Source organism: Bidens hawaiensis, unplaced genomic scaffold (genome assembly GCF_021521415.1).
Source record: "Bidens hawaiensis isolate Kalapana, Puna unplaced genomic scaffold, B.hawaiensis_p1.1 tig00017143_1, whole genome shotgun sequence".
In the NCBI taxonomy this organism is placed as follows: domain Eukaryota; kingdom Viridiplantae; phylum Streptophyta; class Magnoliopsida; order Asterales; family Asteraceae; genus Bidens; species Bidens hawaiensis.
The window spans coordinates 96834-122270 of NW_027492589.1; the positions used below are offsets into that span (position 1 = coordinate 96834).

The 25437-nt window shown below is 32.9% G+C and overlaps 3 protein-coding genes across 3 annotated transcripts; 2 read left to right on the forward strand and 1 right to left on the reverse strand.

Moving 5' to 3' along the window:
- The first annotated feature begins 6871 nt into the window (after nt 1-6871).
- LOC143553110 (CDPK-related kinase 7-like) lies at nt 6872-13188 on the forward strand. The gene is made up of 12 exons (XM_077043167.1): nt 6872-7167; nt 7274-8057; nt 8763-8893; nt 8989-9030; nt 9106-9214; nt 9766-9844; nt 9931-10227; nt 11137-11249; nt 11512-11619; nt 11703-11765; nt 11864-12031; nt 12714-13188. The coding sequence occupies exons 2-12, from the start codon at nt 7569-7571 to the stop codon at nt 12849-12851; spliced, it is 1737 nt and encodes a 578-aa protein (XP_076899282.1). The 5' UTR covers nt 6872-7167; nt 7274-7568; the 3' UTR covers nt 12852-13188.
- Nucleotides 13189-16692: 3504 nt separating this feature from the next.
- Nucleotides 16693-21131, forward strand: LOC143553111 (uncharacterized). Its single transcript, XM_077043168.1, has 7 exons — nt 16693-16828; nt 17452-17900; nt 19017-19069; nt 19196-19260; nt 19338-19416; nt 19753-20064; nt 20886-21131. Exons 2-7 carry the CDS (start codon nt 17485-17487, stop codon nt 21038-21040), a joined length of 1080 nt encoding a protein of 359 aa, XP_076899283.1. The 5' UTR covers nt 16693-16828; nt 17452-17484; the 3' UTR covers nt 21041-21131.
- A 614-nt stretch (nt 21132-21745) lies between these two features.
- LOC143553112 (chloroplast stem-loop binding protein of 41 kDa b, chloroplastic-like) lies at nt 21746-24868 on the reverse strand. The gene is made up of 10 exons (XM_077043169.1): nt 24716-24868; nt 23908-24042; nt 23730-23816; nt 23492-23582; nt 23336-23390; nt 23190-23250; nt 22722-22943; nt 22501-22617; nt 22340-22429; nt 21746-22054 (listed from the first exon to the last, which is right to left on the reverse strand). The coding sequence occupies exons 1-10, from the start codon at nt 24833-24835 to the stop codon at nt 21878-21880; spliced, it is 1155 nt and encodes a 384-aa protein (XP_076899284.1). The 5' UTR covers nt 24836-24868; the 3' UTR covers nt 21746-21877.
- Nucleotides 24869-25437: the final 569 nt, after the last annotated feature.

Below are 25437 nucleotides of genomic sequence, written 5' to 3' on the forward strand. Positions count from 1 at the left end.
TAACAATTAGGGACTTCTATTTACAAAAAGACAAGTTTATAGACTTGTATGCATTAAAAAAATTTATCCACTTACTGAAGTTAACCCTTTTGACCAGTTAGTGAATAATTTATATGAGGAAGATATATGTGCATTCACATATATACACATCTATGAGGTGAAGCTAGGTCATTCATTTTGCAAGGTCTATTTCATGCTAAAAACAAAGAAATGGTAGAAGAAAAAAATCTTTACATTATCTTCTATGTTTGAAAGACAAACACATGATATGGCTTGTCTTCGGCCGATGATCGGAGATCGGATTTCGGCATACTGTTTGGAATCGTTTGGGCATCAATTATACGTATGCATGACTTGGTTATAGCATATGCCGTATGGTTATTATAATAAATGAAAGTGACTAGTTTGGTCCCTCACTTATGTCAAACTTCCAACTTCCCGTTAATTTATTTACTACCATAATGTGGACCTTTGACATAAAGGATTCATGTGCCCTTTATTCTACTTATGTTACAATTCAACCATTAATTACAAAAAGTTTATGGGTTACTATCATCTATGTAGAGGTATAGCCATGACTTTTTAAGTACTTACTGAATTGTTTATATCAAATTTTCCGTCTCTTTATTACAGAAAATTATTAAGTTGAAACGATTTTCAAATAATAAAAGGTTGTATCTATGACCTAAAACAATCGTTCATCAGATGCTAAATATAGGTGATATTTACAATGTTTCGTTTAAGACCAATAAACAATAAGAGTTTAATCTTTGTGAAATTTGACTCGAAACAACATTTCAAGACTACTAAGACTTTCATAAGGACTTTTACTTTAGAGTTGCATGTTAGATTGTTATAAGTGACATGGACATATGGTTTTGCCAATAAGATTAATTATCTTACATCTTACATAATATACAAGAATAATGTCATGTCTAATCGTACCATACCATCCAAAATAATCATTTATTCATTCAAGTTCAAACACAAACTTAAAAGAGAGAAATTATCATAGCCCCAAATAAGGGGCATGCTTTTTTGCTTAATAGTTTGTTATAGGTTTGTGTAATTTTAGAAAGTGTCTACTTAAAAAAATATCAGAAAATTAAACTACAAAATATATCAATTTTGATTTAACAAAATACTTGTGGTTCTACATTTGTTTAACAACATCTATATGTAAATATAGAGACCCCGGCAAGAAGCCGAAAACAACCAAACAAACAAATTACAATATGGTGCCTAAATAAAAATTAATCAAGTTCTCTCAAGCCACACACTTACAAATCGACATACTTTTTAACCAGAGGAAAGACTCCTCTTTTATCATCTCCGTCATCTTTAGAATTGAAGCCGACCTTCCATTAAACTCGATATCTACTGCTTGTATTAACTCATTTCAACTAAATTGTTAGAAAATACATACATTTTTTATTTAAACTTAATCTTGCAGGTTTATTCTAAAACATTTTCGAATTCTTAGACATTCACAACTCAACCAATCCAAGTATAACCAAACAACAACCAAAGTACTAACAAAGTTGACATTAATAATTAAGGGGTGAAAAGTTTATCAAATATTCTAACCAAGATTTTTTATAATTATTTTGTGTGTTGGTGTGGTGGTGGGGGGTTGTGTCATGTAGGTCACCAGTCTCTTGCCACCTCAAATGCTTACCAAAACATATATTATACTACATGCATTTTTCTAGTGGTTGTTAACCATATTTATTTTATGTTTAACAACTTAAATGAAATATATTTACAGAAAAAAATCAAATGTGATGCATGTGGAGGATATATAGACCAAAATTACAACTTGACACCTACTACTTTGGATAAGTACATATTACATGGGCGAAGAATAAGAGGGATCGAGGGTGACATCGGTCACTGTCGTTTTTTCGATTCATAGGATAAATATTTATGACTTTGTTCGAATATTTATATAAGTATTGAGCACAATTACCTCATGGTATTGGGCCCACGACTTCGATCACCGTTGTCACTAAGCCAAGCTTATATAGGTTTTGAAACCTTTTGAATATAGTGAAATAGTTGAGTAAGAACTACCAAGTTATAAAAAAAGATGCATACTAATGGATTTTATGGTATATTTGGGTTTGTTCTTTTGCTGCGACTTAGCATTTTGGGATTGTACGACTTAATTTTTTGGGTTTGCTCTTTTTGTTGTTGTATTGTGTGCACTGATACTGATTGAATTCCTATCACATCCCAACCATACTGCTCGGGTTGAATCCACTTGTTGCCTTGTTGGTATTATTGTTAGAAAATAATTATGGGTAGATAAACGAATTTGGTCAAAATAACATGGGTTATTTTGAATTGTGGTTATTTAAATTTGAAGTGTAAAACACTAGTACAGTCTGTACAAATATACGTATTGGTGGTTTGGAATTAGATATCTTTGTGAGGGTTAAATGTGCTACGTATATACAATCGCCCACAACTAAACCTTCAGATATTATTAATGCACCGCCTATGTTACTATAAACAGATTATTTTTATATTATGAAAAACCAGAATTAATAAGTTATCGCCTTAATCGATTACAAAAAATAATTATTTTAAGTTATAATAAGTTCTAAGGATATGTGTTATGGGAGGTGTGAATTGTGCTATGCGAGTTTTCAACATAGCGATACAAAGGTAGTGAGGGTTTCACATCCATATATCACATTCAAAAGTATGTTTAAACCATGTGTTATGGAATGGGTGAATGGGGGCCAAGGTGAAAGAAGCAAATTGCGACACGTAAGTCATGAGGTGTTAATAGGGCTTTCACATTTCACACTCAGTACGAGACTATGAGAGAGATTGGTGAAATTGGCAAAATAATATTAAGGTGGAGTGAGATGCAATAAAATGATTGAGTTTATTATTAGTTAATAATTAAATAAAAAATCAAACAAACAAGCCTTCACGTCTGTTGTACCCATCTCGAGGCACAGTTTCGTGCACCCTTCACGGCACCCGCGGTGTTCACCACGAAAGTTGTCTAGATGGCACTTGGGCAGAGGGCTTTCACGATCTATAACACTTAGATCTTATGATGAGGTGAAATATGAAATGTGGTTGTAAGGTGAGGTGGTGATAAATTGTCGGCTCAAGTGTTAGGGGCTGTTTGGGATTCCTTATTTTTGCTCCTTATAACTTATAACTTATGGGTTATAAGTTATAAGGTGTTTAGGAAAGTTGGGTTTTGTGAGTATATAAGGTATAACTTATACCTTATGCCTTAAATAATGTATAAGGAGGTAAAATAAGGAATCCCAAACACCCGCTTAATAAGTAAGAAAAAATAAGAACAAAACTTATATCACCCTCACGCCCTCTAGTTCTCTCACAAAAAAAACAAAAAAAAAACAAACTTATATCCCATCACACCCTGCGCGGGGCGGTTTTCCACGCCCCTTTTCGCCATTGTGTTATAGTTTTACACCCTTTTACCTTTCCATACACCCTAATACTCTATTTGTTTTTAATGTAAAACATCTTTAATACACATAAGGATTTTATTAAGTAATAAGTTATTTAAAAGTTCAATATTATATGTTATATATTTGTTGGATATGATTAAAAAAATAGTGGCCGAACCTTAACTATACACAAACCTTAATTATGTGTCGTAAATTAGTATTACTCATCATTAGGGTTGTTCGAAAAGCTCGAGGCTTGAAGCTCGGGCTCGTGGCTCGCTCGATAAAAGTTTGAATAAAACTAGCTACAAAAACTTGATTTGAAACATCCTGAGTTAAGTTGGCTCATTTTTGTAATCGTGCCAAAATCGACCTAGGCTCGGCTCGTTGGCTCGATCTTAATCTTGTTTAACTTCAAAATCAAGCTAGAGCCTTAGTTGAGTCACCCCATTTAATTTCGAGCCTGAGCTCGAAACCACCCTGGCTCGACTCGTGAACAACCCTACTTATCATATACAGACCATCTATATCGCTAGGTTTGACGTGGGCCCTTAGTCTCATGTGAGAAAAAGAAAATATACAACAAAGTAGACGTGAAAGAGAAAGGAAAGAAGTATCAAGTTTTGTAAGAGAGAAGAAGAGCGGGGAGCTCGTCCATAAAGATGGAGGAGGGAGATCATAGGGTGGTCGGCGCTTAAAGACGGGCATCCCAGTATTTCGCCCACAAAGATTTAAACAATGTTGGTTAACTAAATGATTTGAGCATTTAAAATTGTATTAACCTAACAACTTGCATTAAGTATTTTTTTCTTTTTGAAAGACGGTATTATATTCATACAAAGCAAATTGCTAGAAGTCAAAACATACAAACGGGACACAATTTACATGTTTAGTATGAAGTGATAGGTAAACCTATAAAAATCTTAAATTTTTCACTCATAAAAAATTGGAAAATTAAAATAAAATGTTTAATTGAATGGTAATAAATACATATTATTAGCACGTTACTTGTAGTTGAACGAAAGTCTTCAAATACAATTACTTCCAACTTTGAATCCTACCAAAAATTTAATGCCGCCATCAATTATCACAATTGTTGCTCAAGTATCCTTATGTCTCTTATTATTAGAAAAAATGCATGTCCTTTTATCTAAATAAAAACCACAATAAGTTTGAAGATGATAGTTAGAACTAGAAGTTAAGAGTTGATAAAAACAGATGAATTGGTTTAAATGAGTTATATAACGATTGAGCATAAGTTAGGTATGCAACTTGTAGCATTCAATAATCTAATTTTGTTTTCAGAATCTTGACTCCGCTAATTTCTTACAACAATCTCTTGAAAGCTATCTATCCAATATTTGTTACGAGTTATCTGATCCCGATGTTTATCAATTATATTGGCAAGTCCCGTGAATTAACAGATAACATTAACTGATGTTCTTGTCATAAAAAAAGGATTTAATTATGAATGAGAATGGTTTAATAACATTTTTCTGGTTGAATTTTGTTTTTATAGGTAATTAATGCGTTAAAACCATTCAAAAAATTAATGCACTAAATAAGTTTATAAAACTATGATTAGAGAAAAGCTTCAACAAATGCTTCTTATGAGTGTTTTATAAAGTGAAACTTGATCGCTTAGCTGTGATGTGATAACAGGACGAACACATAAGCATAGTGTGTTGACTATTTCATAGTGTCGACGCAGTTAGTAAACATACGGTATGTAGTAAAGTGCTCTTAATATTAGCACAATTAAGCTGAAGGTGTAAAAGAATAAGTAATGTGGAGTATACATGAATTGAGGCTTATATCCATGTGGTAGAGAAATGCACTAGGTAATAGGCCATAAACGAATAATGTTTTAGAGATGTTTGATGCTAGTTATTTGAATTAAAAATTTATGTCATTGAATTGTTGATGACGTTGATCACGGAGAAAGTCATCATATATGACAATGACTCGGGGGAAACTTAGTCCTCATCAACGCGTAAGAGGACCACGAGACATTGTACTGAAGAAACAAAAGCAAAATTCGAAGAGGTGGGAACGAGCGTAGGTGTACATTCTATGACTTCTTTTGTAAATATGTAAACTTATGTTGTGTTTGAGACAACAATCTAACTTGGATATGGCATGATGATGTAAATAGGTGCATAAATGACACAATCTGGATGAAATGTAAGAACCTATTTTCTCAATTTAAAACCTTAAATGTGTTTATTTAAGTTAAAAATTTGACATTACAATATAAATAGACTAAAACAACAGTTTGAATGGTTTCCTGTCCAATTTTAGAAGACTGACAATTTTATATTCATTTCTCTTCCTAAAGTTATAAGTTTAGAAGTAGTAAGAATTTGAATACGGTTTAGTTCTTATTCTATATGACTCCTAACTTGTTTGGTTTTTCCATCGGCTTAATTCTTTAGGTGTTCAGTTTTTTCTATCACTTTATTAACTCCTAATCTATAGATATAATAAACGAAAGTTTATATAAATTTATCGATGATGATATCTCTATATATTTTTTAACGGCATATGTATTATAAACAATACCAAATGTTCGGCCTATAAGAAACTAGGACCACAAACACAAAGACCCAAAGGATGATGATATCTCTAATACTATTAATGGCATCTAATACATTACAAATGCAAGGTTAAACTTCTAATAATTAAGTAATTAAAAGTGGATTATAGTATGGTCAAAGCAAAAACATGGTCAAAGCTGAAAGTCTTAAAGTGTTTGTTAGCAAATGTATAGTTCTTGCCTCTAATATGGACAGGCTGGAAGCATCCAAAGAACCAACCCCACTCACCACCATTACAATAGAAATAAATACACCACATAAATAATAGGGTCCTCTAATCATCTCTCAACAGTACACCCATTTCTCACATTATTATTACTTTAATTTAGTTTGGTTTCTTACTAAATTTATCATCATTAGTTTTTTTAGCACAAAATCATGCATCATTACCAATATTTAATAACTTTCATTAAAATATTTTTGAACAAAACAATAGTGACAACAAAAGAAGCTAAACAGTGATAGAAAATTTTTGAAACCTGAAATTCTAACGGTTATTTAAAAACTTAGCATAATGTTAAAAACTTATAAATCTTTTTATTGGTATGAGACACGTATGATACTGGACGATACTTGTCTAATCACCCGAATCAATTTATCAATATCAAAACCGAATATATTAACATATCATATAGCTTTAAGAAGTTGGAAAGTGTTATAAAGATAAATTTATTAAAATTATAGAACTGTTAGAAATATAATTGAGTATTTGATTTTTTAAAATCAGTTTTAAGGTCTATTTACCAACAATTTGAATAATTAATGAATACTTAAGATATTTTATAATTAGGTATAAAATCCCATGACAACAACATAATACCATCCCTAAAAATAATAAGATTGGGAGATGTTTAAAACAGGGTAGGAAATTACAAAATTTGTGCAGGCTTTAATTTTCTTTTTATTGTTATTGTTGTTTCTCTCTCTCTCTGTGAGCTAAATAAGCATCTTTTTCTTTCCACTTTTCTGGGTTCTTTTCTTAACCTCCCAATCTCTCAAACACACACACACAGTCACTTTACTTTCATGGAGAACAAACCCTCTTACAATTATTATTATTATTATTATTCTCACTCAACTATTTCTTTATAATCTTCAGGTGTAAACCCTTGAATCATTTCTGATTTCTTGTAAGTTATTATTCTCTCTTTCTGACATTATTATTATTATCATTGTTCTTGATCAGAAAGTGAATTTGCTTTTCAAAGTCTTGAGCTTTTCTTCCATCTTTTGCAGGTAATATTTGGGAACATAATTATTTTCAACAATTGGTGACCTTGTTCTTAGTGGGTTTGTACCAAGAAAGCTAATAAAGCTAACAAATCATTGCAATTTCCTCTGTTTTTTTATAAAATTTTAGTAAAGTTTTCAAGAAAGATTTCAAGAAATTGGTGGGTGATGCAGTGTGATTGATAAAGTTTGATAAAGTTACAATCTTGACATCTAAATTTGTTAAATTCCACCACTTTCTTGATTTTCTTGAACTATATAACCATAAAGCACCTTGCTTTAACTTACTGTTAGTGAACCCATGGGTCTTTGTCATGGAAAACCCAATCAAACCCTCGAAACCTATCTCGAAAACCCGAATTCCCACGATGAAATCGAGCCGACAGCCCTGAATTCAACTGGCAAAACATCAAATTTCCCTTATTACAGTCCAAGCCCCTTTCACAACAGCACTGCTTTCAAAAACTCACCGGCAAATTCGAGTGTCGTTTCGACGCCTTTACGGATATTCAAACGGTCATTCGCACCACCGTCCCCTGCTAAACATATTAGATCTTTGCTTGCTAGAAGACATGGGTCTGTTAAGCCTAATGAGGCCTCAATTCCTGAAGGAAATGAGTTTGAAGTTGGACTTGATAAGAATTTCGGGTATTCGAAGCAGTTGTTGAGTCATTACGATCTTGGGGAGGAAGTGGGTAGGGGGCATTTTGGGTATACTTGTACTGCAAATGGAAAGAAAGGGAGCATGAAGGGTCATGATGTTGCAGTTAAAGTTATTCCCAAATCCAAGGTTTGATTTTTACTAATTTTACTCATACCACTTGTTTGTTATGTTGTGTTGTTTGTTCATAAATGACCTTTAGAACTGTTAATCTGTTATAGTTCCTGTTCTAGTAATATCTATTTCTTGGTTATAAAAAGTGTGCTTGAGGCGTGACGCGGTAGTCGGTTAATAGTGTTTTGATATAGTGAAACTGTTTTGATAATTTGATTATTACAAGGTCAAATAATCCCTTTTGGATGATTAAATATAACTGATTCTGGTTGTCTGATTATTTATGGTCATTTTTTACCTTTTTAGTCTCTAGATAGGTAAATATGACTAGCAATGTGAAGGTTGACTTCTGTGATCAAACTGATTACTTTTTTGACTTTATAGTTAATATAAACACTAAATCTTGTTTTACATTAACTCTATAATTGACACTAAAATAATCTTGGTATTTATGGCCATTTTACTTTTTAAATGTATAGGCATGAAATAAAAGCACATCAAAAGTTCAAAACGGAACGTTGAATTGCTAAAATTACGTGGAGGTTGACTTCTGTGGTCAAAAGATTTCATTTTGACTTTATAGTTAGTATAAATGCTTAATCTTTTATTACATTTAACTATATAAAAGATTCTAAAATAATCTTGGTATTCAGTATTTTAAATAGAGTGAGACTTTTAGTTTTGTGTGGCTTTATAATAAGTTTCTTGATGTTTATTCAGATGACAACGGTAATTGCCATTGAAGATGCAAGGAGAGAAGTGAAAATATTAAAGGCATTATCGGGCCACGACAATCTAGTTCAATTTTATGATGCTTATGAGGATGAAGATAATGTCTACATAGTTATGGAGTAAGTGGGATGGTATTTTTGACATTTTACATCACATCATATTTGTTTTGAAGGCATAATCGTTAATATTGTATGTGTGTTGTACCCTTTTGTAGGTTATGTAAAGGTGGTGAACTATTGGATAGGATACTTGCAAGGTATGAACGGTTAATCTTATTTTAATCAACCATGGTCAACCTTTTTGGTCCATTTGTAAATAAGTGTGTTTGTAGGGGTGGAAAATACTCTGAAGAAGATGCAAAGGCCGTTATGGTCCAAATATTGAGAATCACCGCCTATTGTCATCTTCAAGGTGTGGTTCACCGTGATCTAAAGCCTGAGGTAAATAACTCATTTTACATCTTCTTACTTGACTTTAATGGTTGAGATACGGGGGTTTCTTTTAATCTCTAATGCCAAAAAGGTTAAAAATAGAAAATAATAGCCAAAAATCAAATATGTGAAACGGTCACGAGTCGGTCAAAATGTATTTTTAATGCATAGACCATCTTAAATCATTTTTGAAAATTAGATTATCAGTGAAATAAAAATGCATAAATCATCCTAAATCGTTTTTAAACATTAGGTTATAAATGAAATAACATAAGTTTTGGGATCATATTTGACACATTACATGTTCATACACTTTCTCTAAACATTTGGGCAAAAAGTGTTTCAAGTCAATCCAACCGGACCCTTTCCAATCTGCACAAGAAATTATCCATTTTGACCCAAACCCTTTATCCAAACCGCCTGTTTTGCCACACATATTTTCAAGTCATTAGTCAAAGCTATTATTAAGTTATGTATCTAGTCAAACATTGTATTTTGTTACTACAACATTAACAAATGATATTGACATAGTTGCTAATATTTGTTTTATTTCGCCTCAGAATTTTTTGTTTACATCTAAAGACGAGCATTCACTCCTTAAAGCCATTGACTTTGGACTCTCTGACTATGTTAAGCCAGGTCAAAGTCTTAATACTCTTATTATTTGTCTTTAACGGGCTCTAAACAGGTTTGACCATGTTTGACTAACGATTAGACACGTACAGATGAGAGGTTGAATGATATTGTTGGAAGTGCATACTATGTAGCTCCCGAGGTTTTACACAGATCATATGGAACCGAAGCTGACATGTGGAGTATTGGTGTTATTGCTTACATTCTTTTATGTGGAAGTCGACCATTTTGGGCCCGCACGGAGTCCGGAATCTTCCGGGCTGTTCTCAAGGGTGACCCAAATTTTGAAGAAGCCCCGTGGCCTTCTTTGTCAACCGATGCGGTTGACTTTGTTAAAAGGTTGTTAAACAAAGATTACAGAAAACGACTTACCGCTTCACAAGCTCTAAGTAAGTTTTTATACCCTTACTAAGAGTATATATGTATATGTGTGTGTGTGTGTAGAGAGAGAGAGAGAGAGAAGGATCATCAGACACCAAATTACAAAAAGAATAAATATAAATCTTTAATCTTTTTGATAAACTTTTATATTCATTAAATTTTGTGCTTTTTTACATTCGCATGCGTAGGTTATGTGCTTAAAAACTGTATCAAACTAGTATGGACATATGTGACTTATTATGATCTAATTTTGTACCATTTACCTACACTTGTAGGTTATATATACACGAACGAACAATCAGACTAATTTGTTTGTATTTGTTCTTTTTATTTTAAAAGAGAGGAGTGAGTAACAATGACCATTACATTTATATTATTTTCTTATATTCTTTTAAAAAAATTAAGATTGAAAAACTTAATTCTTAAGCTTTGTTCTCGCAAACAGAGGGACATTCAATACGATACCAATTTTAAATATGTTAGGTATCAAGGAAAATCAATTCTTGCTTCAAAAGGGACGTTTCTTTTGATGACTAAATGGAAATATTACCTTTTCAATTTCTGGAAATCTTATTTTTACCTGTGGTCTCAACCAGGAAGGATTTATATAAAAATAAACCAATTATCCAACCATTCCCTTGACTTTCTGGGTTATCGTTCAAGTGTGCGGCTAAAGCCTTTAATGGTACACGGTCAAATGCTAGAAAATACATTTTTAATCGATAATGCTATTAAGAAGTTTGATGGTATTGTTCCAATTATGCCTCTGGTTGGATCATTAGAACTGCATAAACACGTGTGCCGATTTTTGTTCAAATGAGAAGTGAAGAACTTTCTATATATGGGGAATGAAGAATTTTTATGAATGGAAAGTAACTTGTATTATTCATAGTAATGTTTTGTGTTTTCATGATTAGGTCATCCATGGTTGGCCAATTATCATGACGTGAGAATACCGTTGGACATGATAATCTACAAGAATGTAAAAGCGTATATATGTTCATCTCCTCTAAGAAAAGCTGCTCTAGGGGTATGTACCTTAGTTATATCTATTTTCATTTTTCCTTAAAAAAGATTTAACTGACTTTGACTTTCATGGTGAAACCGACTGTTTCTAAACCTTAAAATCTTGAACCGTCTTTGATATCTTAATATAATTTCGGATATTACATTTGTTTTATTCTAGTAACATCATCATCAATATTTCCATGACAAAACTGCCAACGAAATTGTACAATTTTGATTTTTGAGTATTAAGTCAACTTGTTTGACCTTATTATGCTACTTGACAGGCTGTTGCAAAGACTTTGACCGTTACAGAACTAGGTTATCTTCGCGATCAATTCATGTCACTCGGGCCTAACAAAAATGGATTCATCTCCATGCAGAACTTCAAATCAGTACGTCTTTTGTCTTGAATTTTTGTCATAAGTGATAGTTTGTTTTTCGTTTTGCTAATTTAAATTTGTTTATAACTCTGCAGGCTTTAGTGAAAAACTGCACCGATGCTGTTAAGGACTCGCGTGTGCTAGATTTTGTGAATATGGTAATTTGGTCAAATACCCTTTTAGTGGTGAAGATCAATAATAACAAGAAACCAAAACAATGGAAGCTAAATAAAAATATATGTTTATATTTTTACAGGTGAGTTCTCTTCAATATAAAAAGATTGATTTTGAGGAATTTGGAGCGGCTGCCATTAGCATTCATCAGCTAGAAGCAATGGATAACTGGGAGCAACTCGCGCGTCGCTCGTATGACCTTTTTGAAAAAGACGGAAATCGTCCTATTATGATTGAAGAACTTGCCTCGGTAAGAAATATATAATTTTAGCAACAACATAAGAGTAATTAGCGTGTTAAATATGATTACGAAAATATATAGTTTTAGTTAAGAATATAAATTTTTGAATTAGACGACTTAGGGGATTGTATGCATTCGAAAGACACTTCACGTGATTTTTGACCCATGTGACCTTGACCCGTTTTTAAAAAAAATTATCTATTTGTTTTACTAGTTTGACCCGTTGGAGCTAAAATTAGCATGAATCGACCACTATTTTTTTAGCATAAATATTTTTACTTATTCAAGGTTATAATATTTGTATATATATTTTTTTCTTTATAAAATTAGAAATTTGGTCTTAGCCCATCAATACCTATTTGATCCTTTGACCTTGACAAGTTTTCACCATTCTGACCTGTTTGAGTTAAAACATAATTTTTTTTCCTTATTTAATAAACTTAAATACTTTTTTATAACTTTAGGAACTTGGTCTTGGTCCATCAATACCAATTTTTTTGACCTTGACCCATTTTCTTTTGACCTTGACCCATTTTCTTTTTAACTATTTATAATAAAATTTAGGAACTCTATGCAGCTTTTGATTCATTTGACCTTGGCCCGATTCCTGTTGACCGGTTTGGGTTAAAGCTTAAATCTTCTTCCTTATTCAAGATTAATAAATTTAAATATGTTTTATTTATACATTTAGGAACTTGGTCTTAGCCCGTCAATACCGGTTCACATTGTTCTTCAAGATTGGATCAGACATGCGGATGGGAAGCTTAGTTTCTTGGGGTTCGTACGGCTTCTACATGGAGCCTCGTCCCGTGCCTTCCAAAAGGCTTGAAATATCATAACAAATAAAGCACCTTCGCGTGCCATCATAAAACTGTCTCGTTGATACAAACTTAATCAAGAGAGAATCCATGAAACAAGAAAGCAGAAACGTTTACTCAAAACGCCATTTGCAGTAAACCGCAATGTCAAAATCTAGAGAATTGTACAGAGGTAGGCCTCAGTGTGTTTTAGTTTAGATACCGCATGATGGTTGAGTGAATTTTGTGTTGTTTGTTATTTTAATGTTAGTTTTCAGTTATGTTCCTGATGTATTGTTGTTTTGTACTTTTGAAACAATGTTATGTCATTGTAATAATAATGTTAGGAACACAACTTTGTTGGGTGAATTTTGTATACCTATGTATAAGCGTACTAGCACGCGAACACAAATCTTTAAATATTACTGTAACTCTGTAAGAATCGTATAACTGTCTTATATACATGTATCCAGATAAAATAATATTTACATGTGTTTATACCGTTTTTTTGTAGTTTTAGTTATATCAAAATATTAACCTTAAGCTTTAATTTTGTGATATGTTCAACTTTAAAAAGTCGTACATGTTTAATGTTAACTGAGACCGGACCTCATGTCTAGAGATGATCAAAAAAACCGGTTCCTGGAACCGAACCGGTGGAACCGAACCGGTTCCTACCCGTTTTTGTAGGAACCGGACCCTATCTGATTCAACCCGATGATCCGTGACCGGTTCTTGCATTTCTGAGTGGGGGCGGGTAGGAACCGGAACCGAACCGGAACCGGTTCTGGAACCGGAACCGGTTCCTAACCGTTTTTTTTGGCCGTTTTTTGACCGTTGGGGTCAAAAATAGCCGTTTTTTGACCGGTTACGGTACAGGAACCGGGTTAGGAACCGGTAAGAACCGGTTAGATAGGTTAGGGGTCAGAGGGTGGGAGAACCGGTTCGGTTCCCTAACCGGTTCGAGCCTGGAACCGGTTTAAAAGGTGGTTTTGAATATAGGAACCGGTTAGGAACCGGTTCCGGTTCCTAGTCCCAAACCGTTTTGAACATCTCTACTCATGTCATACTCATTATCATTACTATCTTTATATACGTATCAAAGTTAAAGTAATATTTACATGTGTTTATTCGATTTTCACAGTTTTTATGCTTAAACATGGACCGCAATATTAATAGTATCATCTTCATATCATGCATTGAATCTTAAGGTCCAACTTTGTGATATGTATGTATAATTTTAATCGAGACTGGACCTCTAGTCATACTCATGGTTTCTTCACATTTTAACGTGTCATTCAATCTGTAACTCAACATTTATTTTATTAGACACGTTGCTATGTCACATATAAATGTGTTGCACAAAGTTTTCATAAGAGTTTGATTGGATTAAAGTTGGGCCCATGGCATGTTGACATGTTGTTTTAGATCCTGTCACACATGGGCATGCTGTTTAGACCAATAATTATGTAACACTAAATCAACTAAAACATGAGTTGGGGTCCACAACAAGGCATAATTCCTCAAATAAAACATGAGTTGGGGTCCCACAACAAGGCATAAAAATAGCATATATTATTTCTTATGATAGAGGCACATGAGGCTCGCTTTTGACAATAAAAGAAATTTCGATTTGGCAAACCTTAATTAAGGTTTGCCAAATCGAAATTTCTTTTATTGTCAAAAGTGAGCCCCATGTGTCTCCATCATAAGAAAGAATATATGTTATTTTTATGTAAAATGTAAAACGTAACTAACAAATACTTTATATTCAAATTCTTGTATAAGTTAGAATTTGTAGAATCTATAATTAGGGACAACAATTTTGAAAATGATATGACATATTAGGCGCCATCGTCGATATAAGCGGTTTATAATTGAAGATGATGTTGCTATATTATGACGGATTAACATAAAAGTTCATTTGATGATTGGGTTTGATTCAATTTTAGCATGATGTTTTGTAAATTGTCCATTGTAAAGCTACGACGATGTTAAAAAACAAAAGTAACACTATAAATATTTATCTTGAACAGATGACAAATTAGTTTTCTTTTAACTTTAAAATGTTATATCATAATTTGATTTTGATTGATAAATTAGTTTCCTTTTACTTTATGATAATGATAAACTGGTTTCCTTTTTAATTTTATTTTAGACTTAGTAAGTCTCACTTGTCCTGTCTTTTGTAGTATATTTTGATTTCACATTAGTTTAGTTTAACTTTTTAATTGAGTTGATAAATATCAATAATAACAACTATACAAGAGTCATACGGTTACCCCATGTAATAAACTTAGATTTCAGTTGAACTTCTCAGCACAAATGAACTTTTCTGTTTTTAACGATTGAACTAATGGGGTTGTGTTGCGTTACACTTGCGTAATAGACTTGATATTAACCTACATATAGTATGTCATTTATAATTGGTTTAAGACTTAAGAGAAAAACCAACTTTGAAACTAAATATGCTCGAATCTACGCCTATAGCTCACTTAAGACTCGAAAGAAGTTGAAATTTTATTTAAAGACTTTGAACAACTAGTTAATTTGAAGAGTTTATCGTTTATTTCATAATGTTAGGTGAGTATTTACGTACTTTAAGCCCATTTCAGCTAAACACTTCTAATATTTGTCTCTGTGACCTTATTCTACGCTTCAAAGTTTATTTATGACCACCAAGGTTATTTACACTTGATGTAGGAAGCATTATGAATCCTACAAAAAAAAACACTCTTGGTGTCACTTTAGGCAATAAAATGTATTTTATGTGAATATTATGTGTAAACAACTCTCAATATCCTATTCTTAGGGATTTGTTACACCACTATTAGTCATAACCCTTTTCAACAATGTCACCAAACACCTTCATTTTAGGCATTACACGCCTTTTAACATTTATTAGTAAAATAACATGAGTAATTATGCGATTAAAGTCAATTTATGACGAGATTACACCATATCAAGTCTAGCATAGATAAGACCCTCCATTGTATTATTGTGCTCGGATATTTAGGGTTACACAACGAGAAAAGATGGTAAGTTTATTTTTGATTTCATAATTATATATTTCTAAAGATTCGTCCTTCTTAGCTTTGACCGCCCTTTACACCATTAACGCCAATGTCATCGTTGTTGTATAGCAGCCACCTTCTTCAGTCACTCGTTTAATAACATCGTTCAAAAGTTATTTCTTACTTTAGCATCGCCACCAAAACACCACGCCACTACCATCACGTTAATATGACTCTTGTTGCCACACCGCGCCATTGAAATTGAATGCTTCATTGTGATACGCTAATACATGCTAACGAATTGTTATTGCAACTTCATAATGTGAAACATAACAACCGAAAATAGCGGTATGGTTGTGCATGGTTTGGTTATTAGCCTAAACCTATACCAAAACTGAAGTCATTGGTTAGTCTTTTGTATTAACCAATCGGTTTTCGGTTTTTAAATTGATTCAGTTAATCCGCCTAGTTTATCAGTTTTCGGTAAGTTTAATTTAAGGTGATAACCAAAACCAAACTCGGGGGATAACATTTTGCTTAGAAATACATTGCATGCATGTATAAATACATGAAAATGATGTATATGATTAAATATAATTACAATTACATGCAATGACTGTTTAAAACATAAAATGAAGGTATAACAACAAGAAATATACGAAATACGAGCCATTCAATTTGGTTAACCAATAATACCAAAAAAGCCGATAGTCAAATTTCAATTAATTCAAATCTCAGTTTATTTTAGTTTCGGTTTCTTTCAGTTAACAATTCCGTTATCGCTCATGGGAGGGTAGTATAAAGTAAATAAGCATAATTTGTTTTTATATTTATTTATTTATTTTCCAAATATTAAAGTACACACTTTTATGTTTGAGTAGAATATTATAGGAATAAAGAACCGTTATTCGATGATGATAAGCACTCTTTCGTAGCCACCACAAGCTCCCACCTTTCTCCGACCACCGTCACCGGAATACCTAATTCTTGCTGCGGTACGTTCTCTTATCTATTAATTACCCACCAATTTCCGATCAAATTCATTATCTTTATTTAGTTCTAATTGATATAAAGTTGTTATCTTTGCTTCTAATATCCATTAATTTTGTCAAATTATTAACTAGGTTTTAGGGTTTACAAAGAAATTGGGTTTTTTTAATTGTTTATTATTATTGTTGTTATTATTAATATTTAGTTTAATGACTGTGACTGGAAATGAATAGAAATGAGGTTCCAATTAGTTTCATTCGATTACGATAAAGTGGCAGGTAAGGTAAACGGGCAACAAGTTGCATCGCAACCCCTTTGTATGTTATATGACATGATGACATGTTTACTAGCTTTGACTTGTTTAAGGTTTTTCTCAAAATATATAAAAGTAATTAAAAGAATATAAAAAAGTAAATTACGTGTTTATATTAACGTAATTACGTGATAAATGTGCTGAGCCCGAGCTTGAAAAAACAAGCTCACGAGCTGAGCGGAGCTTGTTTACACCCCTATTTATTGCTCACCAATTTTTATTTTTTTTATCATATTTGTAATGTTTGGTTTTAATTTAATAAACATTTGTTACTTAAGCATCTAATTTCCATTAATTTTGTGAAATTTGAACTAGGGTTTACGAAGAGATTGGGGGATTTTGTATATTATGTTGTACTTGGTGCGTGAGAATCTGTTCATAGGCAACATCAATGCAGCAGCAGAAGTGCTGTTGGGTGACAATAAAGAAATCACTCATATTTTATCAGTTTTAAGCTCTGCTTCTATCGGGTTTTTTTCGGAATGGAAATCGAGTTTTTCGGTTCCTACGAAAGAGATTCGGACCGTGTACTTTGGCGGGTCGGGCGAAAGTTTGGAGGGTGATGGCTCGGATGAACCGAAAAAGATTCTGTATGTGTTGGAGAATGCGGGTCATGATTTGAAGCTGGTCAGGATGGCTGTGCCTTTGAGGGATATGGAGAGTGAGAATTTGTTGGATTCGTTGGAAGTTTGTTTGGATTTTATTGATGAAAGTAGGAAAACGGGGTCGGTTTTGGTGCATTGCTTTGCGGGTGTATCCAGAAGGTAAATTTAACACGCATATAATCTTTTTGTTCGCGTTGTTTATCTTGTGAGGTCTGGCTCATTAAAAATCATATTTTTATAAGATATGTTTTATAAAAAGGATGATTCGGAGGTTTTGTGTTTGAAAAAAAAAACACTTCAGGTGATTTTCAACCCGTTTTCTTTTTAGCTGATTGACAAGATACATATCAGGGTTAATCAAATTTTCTCTTGTTCTTGTTGTTTGATCCGCTAAAAATCACATTTTTACAAGATATTTATCTATAAAAGGGATGATTAGGAGGTTTTATGCTTTGAAAATACACTCTAGGTGACTTTCAACCCATTTGATCCGTTTCCCGTTTAGCTATTTTTTTAATTCACGTCTGGTTTGATCAAAATTTCTCTTGTTTTTCTTGTGTGGCCGGTCAAAAATAATATATTTACAGGATAGGTTTTTTTTCTAAAAGGATGATTAGGAGGTTTTATGCTTTGAAAATACCCTTCAGTTGACTTTTGACCCGTTTTATTTTCAGCTTTTTTTATTTATTTTGTTTTGCTCGTATGACCTGTTAGAAACAAAATCATTGTCGGGTTTATTCAGAATGTCTCTTGTTCTTATTGTGTGGCTCGTTAAAAATCATACTTTTATAGTATCTTTATTTTTCTAGAAACGCTAATTAGGAGGTTATATGCTTTTAGATTACACTTCAGGCGACTTCCGATCCGTTTTGCTTTTTAGCTAATTGTTTTGATATTATTTGTATGACCTATAAGAAACAGAATAAACGTCTTGTTCTTTTTGTGCGGTCCGTTAAAAATCATATTTTTAGAAGATACATTTTTTTTTTGTAAGAAGGATGATTTAGGAGGTTTTATGATTTGAAAAAACACTTTAGGTGAGTTTTGACTTGTTTCCTGTTTAGCTAATTGTTTTGATTTTTTGATATTACTCATATGCCTTGTTAGAAACAGGATTACCCAAATCGACCCATTCATAAGTAAATGGGTCGATCTACCACCTCTATTTTTTGTGTTTACTATCTCTAGATTTAAAAAATAATTTTAAGTTATCTGTTTTTTTCTAGCCCTAAGGCCCTAAGGGTTTACACCATTCTTTGCATGTGTTTGTTGCAGTGCAGCCATTATCACGGCCTACCTGATGAGAACCGAACGTCTTTCTCTAGAAGGTTTGACGACATCCATTTTTCTATTTTTTTTTTAAGATTTCTTGTTTGATGTGGATAATTACTTGGTGTTTTCTTTAATTTTGTATAAAAAATTTCATGCAATATTTTCCCACGTTTTTTTTGCAGATGCACTTGAATCGTTACGCCAAAGCAATGAATCTATTTGCCCTAATGATGGTTTCTTAGAACAGGTTCAAACAATATCACACAACAATTATATTTTTCACTTTCTTGTGGATTCTGAAAATGTGTTCTCTTTGAGGTACAGTTGACCATGTTTGAAGATATGGGTTTCAAGGTTGACCATTCAAGCACTATATACAAACGCTTCCATTTGAAGGTTTTAGGTGTGTTTTCTTACCCAAGTTATATACTTTATGTTGGAATCAAAACCGGCTGAGAACGCCTTTTATCCATAATAAAGTTTTAAATTAGTTACACGGATAGTCACTGTAGTTTGCCCATATGATGGATAGTCACTGTAACTTTAATTCATTCCATCTCTTAATACGTGCGGGCGGGCGGGTAGGACCAAAAGTGTTGTCGAACTATGCTCTTTATCTGTATTTTCTACCACAGTACCTATCCGTGTAAGGTGTAATAAGTGTACATACTAAGTAACTTTAGATCCGTTTGGCCCGTTTCAGTTTTAGTTTTTTTTTAAATAATATTTTACGTGTTAGGTGACTTGTATAACCGGGGAGAGAAAATTGACAGCTCTAAGTTTGCTGATGACCCTGGGTTGACCAAGAAAGAAGCTTCAGTTTTAACCGAAACAACATCACAGAAAGAAATAATCCCGACACCGGCATTTCGTTGCAAAAAATGCAGGCGAATTGTTGCATTGCAGGACAATGTTATAAAACATATTCCTGGTGAGGGTGAGAGTTCTTTTGAGTGGCATAAAAGGAATAGCCGCAACAATTACAACAAGTATGGTGAGGAGCTTGAGTGCACTTCGGTCTTTGTTGAGCCTCTTCGTTGGATGAAAACAGGTATAAAATTATATCTATCTTTTAAACTATAAAGTTTAAAGCTTGATGCTTAAAGTTTAAAGCTTGATGCTTATTTCTCTTTTATCTTTTAATTGTTAGTATAAAATACTCAAATCTGTTAAAGCTATGACATAAAGTATATATTTTTTGAATTTGTATAAACAGGTCAACCCGAAAACAACACAAAATAATGAATTTGGGCATGTAACTTTGTCTAAGTTTTTTGTTAATTAATGATTTATTGATTATTAAAATTTGGGCCTAAAATTTTTGGGCTACATTTTTTATCAGTTTTTTATAAAATTTTTAACACTAAAAAATAAAAATTATAATCCAAAAATTCAATAACAAAAGTCGGTTTTTTTCGGTACATGCAAAACCTAAACCAAATTCTAAATTCGGTTTTTGAAAAAAAAAAACATAAAATCAGATCGTTGGTTTTGGGTTGGGTTCGGTCATTTCGGTTTCATGCACACCCCTAGTTTTGGTAGCTCAGTAATGTCTTGAGGTGCACAACTTGTGTTTTAGGCCCGAACCGGTATTGTAACTGGGTCGAATTGGGTCAGACCTGGTTTTTTGAGAGTGAAAGGATTGGGTTTGACTGCTAGTTTTAAGTGCTTTGGTTCACGTTTGACCGGTTTCAAGGTGTTATAAGGTTGTAAACTGATTTCAACCTAACCAGGTCTGGCTTGGGTTCAAAACCGGGTTTTTTTGTGCACCTCTAGTAATGGCATGTCATGACCTGGTAATATATGCTTTTCTAAGTTGGATATTTGGTAATGTGATCACCTGATGACCGCTTTCTTTTTATTGTTGTGTAGTTGAAGAAGGTGCATTAGAAGGAAAGTTGTGGTGCACACACTGCGAAGGGCGATTGGGTTACTTTAACTGGGCAGGAATCCAGTGTAGTTGTGGAAGTTGGATCACACCCGCTTTTCAACTGCATAAAAGCCGAATCGATATCAGCACCGTTTAAAACAAGATTCATACACACACACACGTGCGTGTCATCTTGTTGGACCCTTGAAAGCATAATAATCATAATGACATTGTTTTTTTATGGTAACTTTAAACTATATGTTTCGATGTCTAATGATACAGTTTGGGTTATAATTGTCTATTGCCTATATGTTATTCCAGTTGCTGAGCTGGCCAAAGCGCCTTACAAGTTATTATTTTTTATTTAGAGCTTAGTTTCTAAAGTTCGAGTCTGGCTTATGAGTAGTTTTGCAAGTTCTAGTATTTTTCGTCTGTACTCAATGCATAAAAATGTCTTTTCGTCGGCCCATTACAAATGCTTTTATAGTTACATATCCCTAAAAATTTGGAATCAAATTCGAGTATCTGCCTTTTGCACTCGCATATCCTTAAAATGTCTTTTGGTCTATAATAAATGAGACGCAAATCAGATTTAGGTATTTATTTCATATACACGTGTATTTCTAAAAAGTGTGTTTTCATCTGCCTAGTTAGTAGATCATGATACGCAAATCATATTTGAGTATCAATGTTTTATACCCACGAAACTCATGGCTTGTGTACGCCTATCGGACTAAAAGAAATACATGAGTAAAGATAGATACACAACTATATTCATTATTTTCTCTTAGTTTTACATCTAAGTGTTCTTTTGTTTGTTTTCTTGATACATGTACACAACATGACTTTGCGTAAGTTGATAAAAAAGTGATTGAAAATTAATTAATAATTTTGATACACATATATAACAAAAATTCATCTGTTGAAATCTGTCAAAATGAACACAATTACAATATTCATTGCTCGATAATCTTTTGAATCAACGAGAATGAAATCAGCTTAAAACAAGGCTCTTGCCAAGAATTATATCATCTGTGGTGAAATCGGCTGCTTTTCTAAACGTTCCCCGACCGAAATCCAGATTATACGAGTCGGTCAAACCTTCAACCAAGCTATATTCTGGTATGATTCCAAGCTCCTCTTTTGCTTTATCCACAGATGCAAAGAAATGCTGCAACACAATTTCACAAAACATGTAATTTATTTAAAAGTTTCAAACTTTTTAGCATGCCGAATATGATTAAATAATTTCAGCAATAATCCCAGTTTTTGTTTTTTTTAATAAAATGTCGTTATATGCATTATAAAAAGTTTCACACGCACTATTGACATGATAAACCTTATACAACTCGTATGATATGTTGAAAAGGTTTATGCAGACTGTATAAAAATAAAACAAGGCTTTATACGAGCCGCTATACGCCCGTATAACTTTACCAGAAACTGACTTATGTACCTGGTCACGGAATGGGAACGCTTTCTTATTCCCAAAATCAAACTCCTTCGGATTATAATGAATGATCTCAGGCTCTGGGAATCCACCAGCCTACAAGGAATAAATTAAAGTTTTATGTTTTATAAAATAAAATATTTATAGAAAAAAAGAAGTTAAATTACCTTAGCACAAGCTCTTGCTAATCCATCAAAGGTAACATATCTATCACCCGATATGTTGTAAACTTGCTTGCTTGCTTTCTCGTTTCCTAAAACCGTTATGAAAGCTTTTGCAAGATCCTGCATTTGGTCAGCATTGACCCGTCAAGACCGTTTTGACTTTGTAGTCAAACAAGCTAATAACTTTATAATCTATTCTTGAATATTCTTGAATCTTGACTAACCTTTACATGACCAAGTTGGGTTACTTGCAGGCCCGAGTTGGGAATTGGAATCGGCCGGCCCTCTTTCAACCTATGGAAAAACCATTCTTCAACTGGGTTGTAGTTCAACGGGCCATAAATATAAACGGGCCTTATAGAAGTGTAATTAACACCCTTTGACTCTAATAAGGCCTCTGTCTCGAGCTTCCCCTTGTGTCGACTTTTTGGATCAACTGCATCCACCTATAATAAACATTTACAAAAATAGTAATATTAAATTTGAAACAACATTCTTTTTGTCAAAACGGGTCGGGTCCGGTCAACCCACAAACACTTTTTTACTTTGCTTTTTTTAATCCATAAATAGTTAATGTGTTAAATGTAATTAAAAGAAAACTACTGTTACAGTTATAATCTAGTTTTGAAGGACTTTGGTTGACTTTTGACCCGTTCTAATATTAAAGCATAGAAATATGCTAATAAACTGACCTCACGATGCGGTAAGAGGTCAGATTTAAGGTAAACACCAGCCGAAGAGCAATATATGTACCTGTAATTAGCAAAACAGTAAAAAATATATATGTATAAATAAAAGTCACTAATGTGATTTTACAAAGTTTATGTTGATAACTTACTGTTCTAGATTTGGCAATGCATCTATTATAGGCTCCACCTCTTCCGCCTCACGCCCTTGAAAAAGAAATCGTTTTCATGAATTATGATAATTATGTATTTTAAAGAGTATAAAATATTAAAAGTAAAAGATTGAAACTTTTATGATATATACACACCATTAATATCATAGACAACATCAAAGCCTTCAGCTTTAAGACTGGTCCTCACAAAATCATAATCCTTTCTATCACCTTTCAAGTGCAATATCTACAACATGTACACATAATGATTACTTAACAAACAAGATATTAAAAATTTTGGATTTTTAAGACTCATTAGTATGTATTTGTATCACTTAATCAATATTAACTTATAAGATAATTTATTTATATTATTATGTTAGTGTTAACAAACCTTGGATTTGAAAGCATTGTAAGCTTCGTCTGATTCACCAGGCAAAGGTTGTGTGACGGGTGCTTTTCCTCTAGTGAACAAAGTTACCTGCATATAATAAAACGATGATACAAAGTTTAGAACGGTTTTTTTAAATTATGATATGGGAATTTTCAAAATTAATCATGTTAAAGCTAACCTGATGGCCCTCTTCAACAAGTCGTCGGGAAAGAAAGATTCCAATGAAACGCGTGCCTCCCATTACAAGGATTTTCTTGGAGCCTGATGCCACCACATTCAAAGCTCCTTTCGGCTGACATACTTTCCTCTTGTACTGAAGCATACATCACATTTAGTTGTATTGACTTTTTAAATCAAACATGGTACTTTAAAGTTTAAGTTCTATCAAGTTACTATCAATGTTTCTGTTAGGCGTATTTCGAGGGTGTTTGAATTTGATGTTAGAAGGTGGTTATTTGATTCTGATAATTCGATATCACATTATCACTCTCATAACTTTACTTTGTCACGAGTCCTATGATACCGATCGATTTAAAAACATAAATTAAATAGAAACATGCCCTTAATCCCCTTTGGCTTTTTAAGTTCAAACTTCCAAGTAATTACTTTCGACTTTCGTAATTCAAGATTGGTCTTGATTATGATACAAATTTAATACCAACATTCTTTAAATCAATAGTAATCATAATTTACAATCAAAGAATCCCCATTTCCATGTGTTTGCTTCTTATCTTCTCTTTTGACATAAAAATTACTCATTTTGACTTTTGACTTCAAAAGTCAAAATTCAAAATAATCAACTAATTACTAATTCAAGATTGATCTTAACTAACACCCACAGTCTTTTTAACTTTTAATCACCTATAACTTTCCAAAGTTTACAACTTTTCAAGATTAACCAATGCAAGAACACACCAACCTCAAAGATCAAAACTTGACAATGAACTTGTATATAATTTAGAACATTAAAAATGGTAAAACAATACCTGAATAGAGGTGATGAGTTTGGTGCCACGAAAGGTGGATTGAGAAGATGGAAGAAGTGACACAGAAGGGTATTGTTTGAAATTATGTTGCACTGCTGCACCACCACCACCAGCAGCCATTGAAGATGAAGATGAGAGAAGGGTGTGTGTTTATTGATGATGATGATGATGGTGTGAAAGTCATCCATATATTTATTGATCTAATGTTTGTGAGTCTGAGTTGAGATGAACAATGGATAACAAGTGACCCCACATGAGTTCCTTTGGGTTGTGTCCATGAACGACACTCTCAACCATATCTTTCTTCTTTTCTGCTTGGCCTTTTCTTTTGCTACTACAAAACAAACAAACCTCACATTATTTATATACTCCCTCCAATGAAATAAAATAATACAAAATTAAATAATGAATGAACATTAATAATCAGACTGAGTACACAAACATTGTTTCATTTTTATTTTTATTTTCGTATTCAGATGACTCATTTCATCTTTTCAAAACAAACCTCTTATACGCGCAATTGTACTAGTGTATTATATGGCATACGCCGGTATGTATACGATTTTTACACGTCCATATACATGATACTACATTTAGTTCAAACCTTAGTAATTTCAAGACATTCATATGAAATTTTGGTCTAAGTTAGTTGTAACAAGTAGCATATCATGTTAATTATTATGGGTTTTATAGTTTTAGATTTTTAGGATTCATAGGTTTCC

Excerpts from the sequence above, each read along its gene's own strand:
- LOC143553110 (XM_077043167.1), top strand. The coding sequence starts at position 7,569 with ATGGGTCTTTGTCATGGAAAACCCAATCAAACCCTCGAAACCTATCTC. Across the intron at positions 8,058-8,762 it reads AAGTTATTCCCAAATCCAAG|ATGACAACGGTAATTGCCAT; the intron begins GTTTGATTTTTA and ends ATGTTTATTCAG. Across the intron at positions 12,032-12,713 it reads TGATTGAAGAACTTGCCTCG|GAACTTGGTCTTAGCCCGTC; the intron begins GTAAGAAATATA and ends TTATACATTTAG.
- LOC143553111 (XM_077043168.1), top strand. The coding sequence starts at position 17,485 with ATGTTGTACTTGGTGCGTGAGAATCTGTTCATAGGCAACATCAATGCA. Across the intron at positions 19,070-19,195 it reads CGAACGTCTTTCTCTAGAAG|ATGCACTTGAATCGTTACGC; the intron begins GTTTGACGACAT and ends TTTTTTTTGCAG. Across the intron at positions 20,065-20,885 it reads TCTTCGTTGGATGAAAACAG|TTGAAGAAGGTGCATTAGAA; the intron begins GTATAAAATTAT and ends ATTGTTGTGTAG.
- LOC143553112 (XM_077043169.1), bottom strand. The coding sequence starts at position 24,835 with ATGGCTGCTGGTGGTGGTGGTGCAGCAGTGCAACATAATTTCAAACAA. Across the intron at positions 23,817-23,907 it reads TTGTTGAAGAGGGCCATCAG|GTAACTTTGTTCACTAGAGG; the intron begins GTTAGCTTTAAC and ends TATTATATGCAG. Across the intron at positions 22,618-22,721 it reads CCCAACTTGGTCATGTAAAG|GATCTTGCAAAAGCTTTCAT; the intron begins GTTAGTCAAGAT and ends GACCAAATGCAG.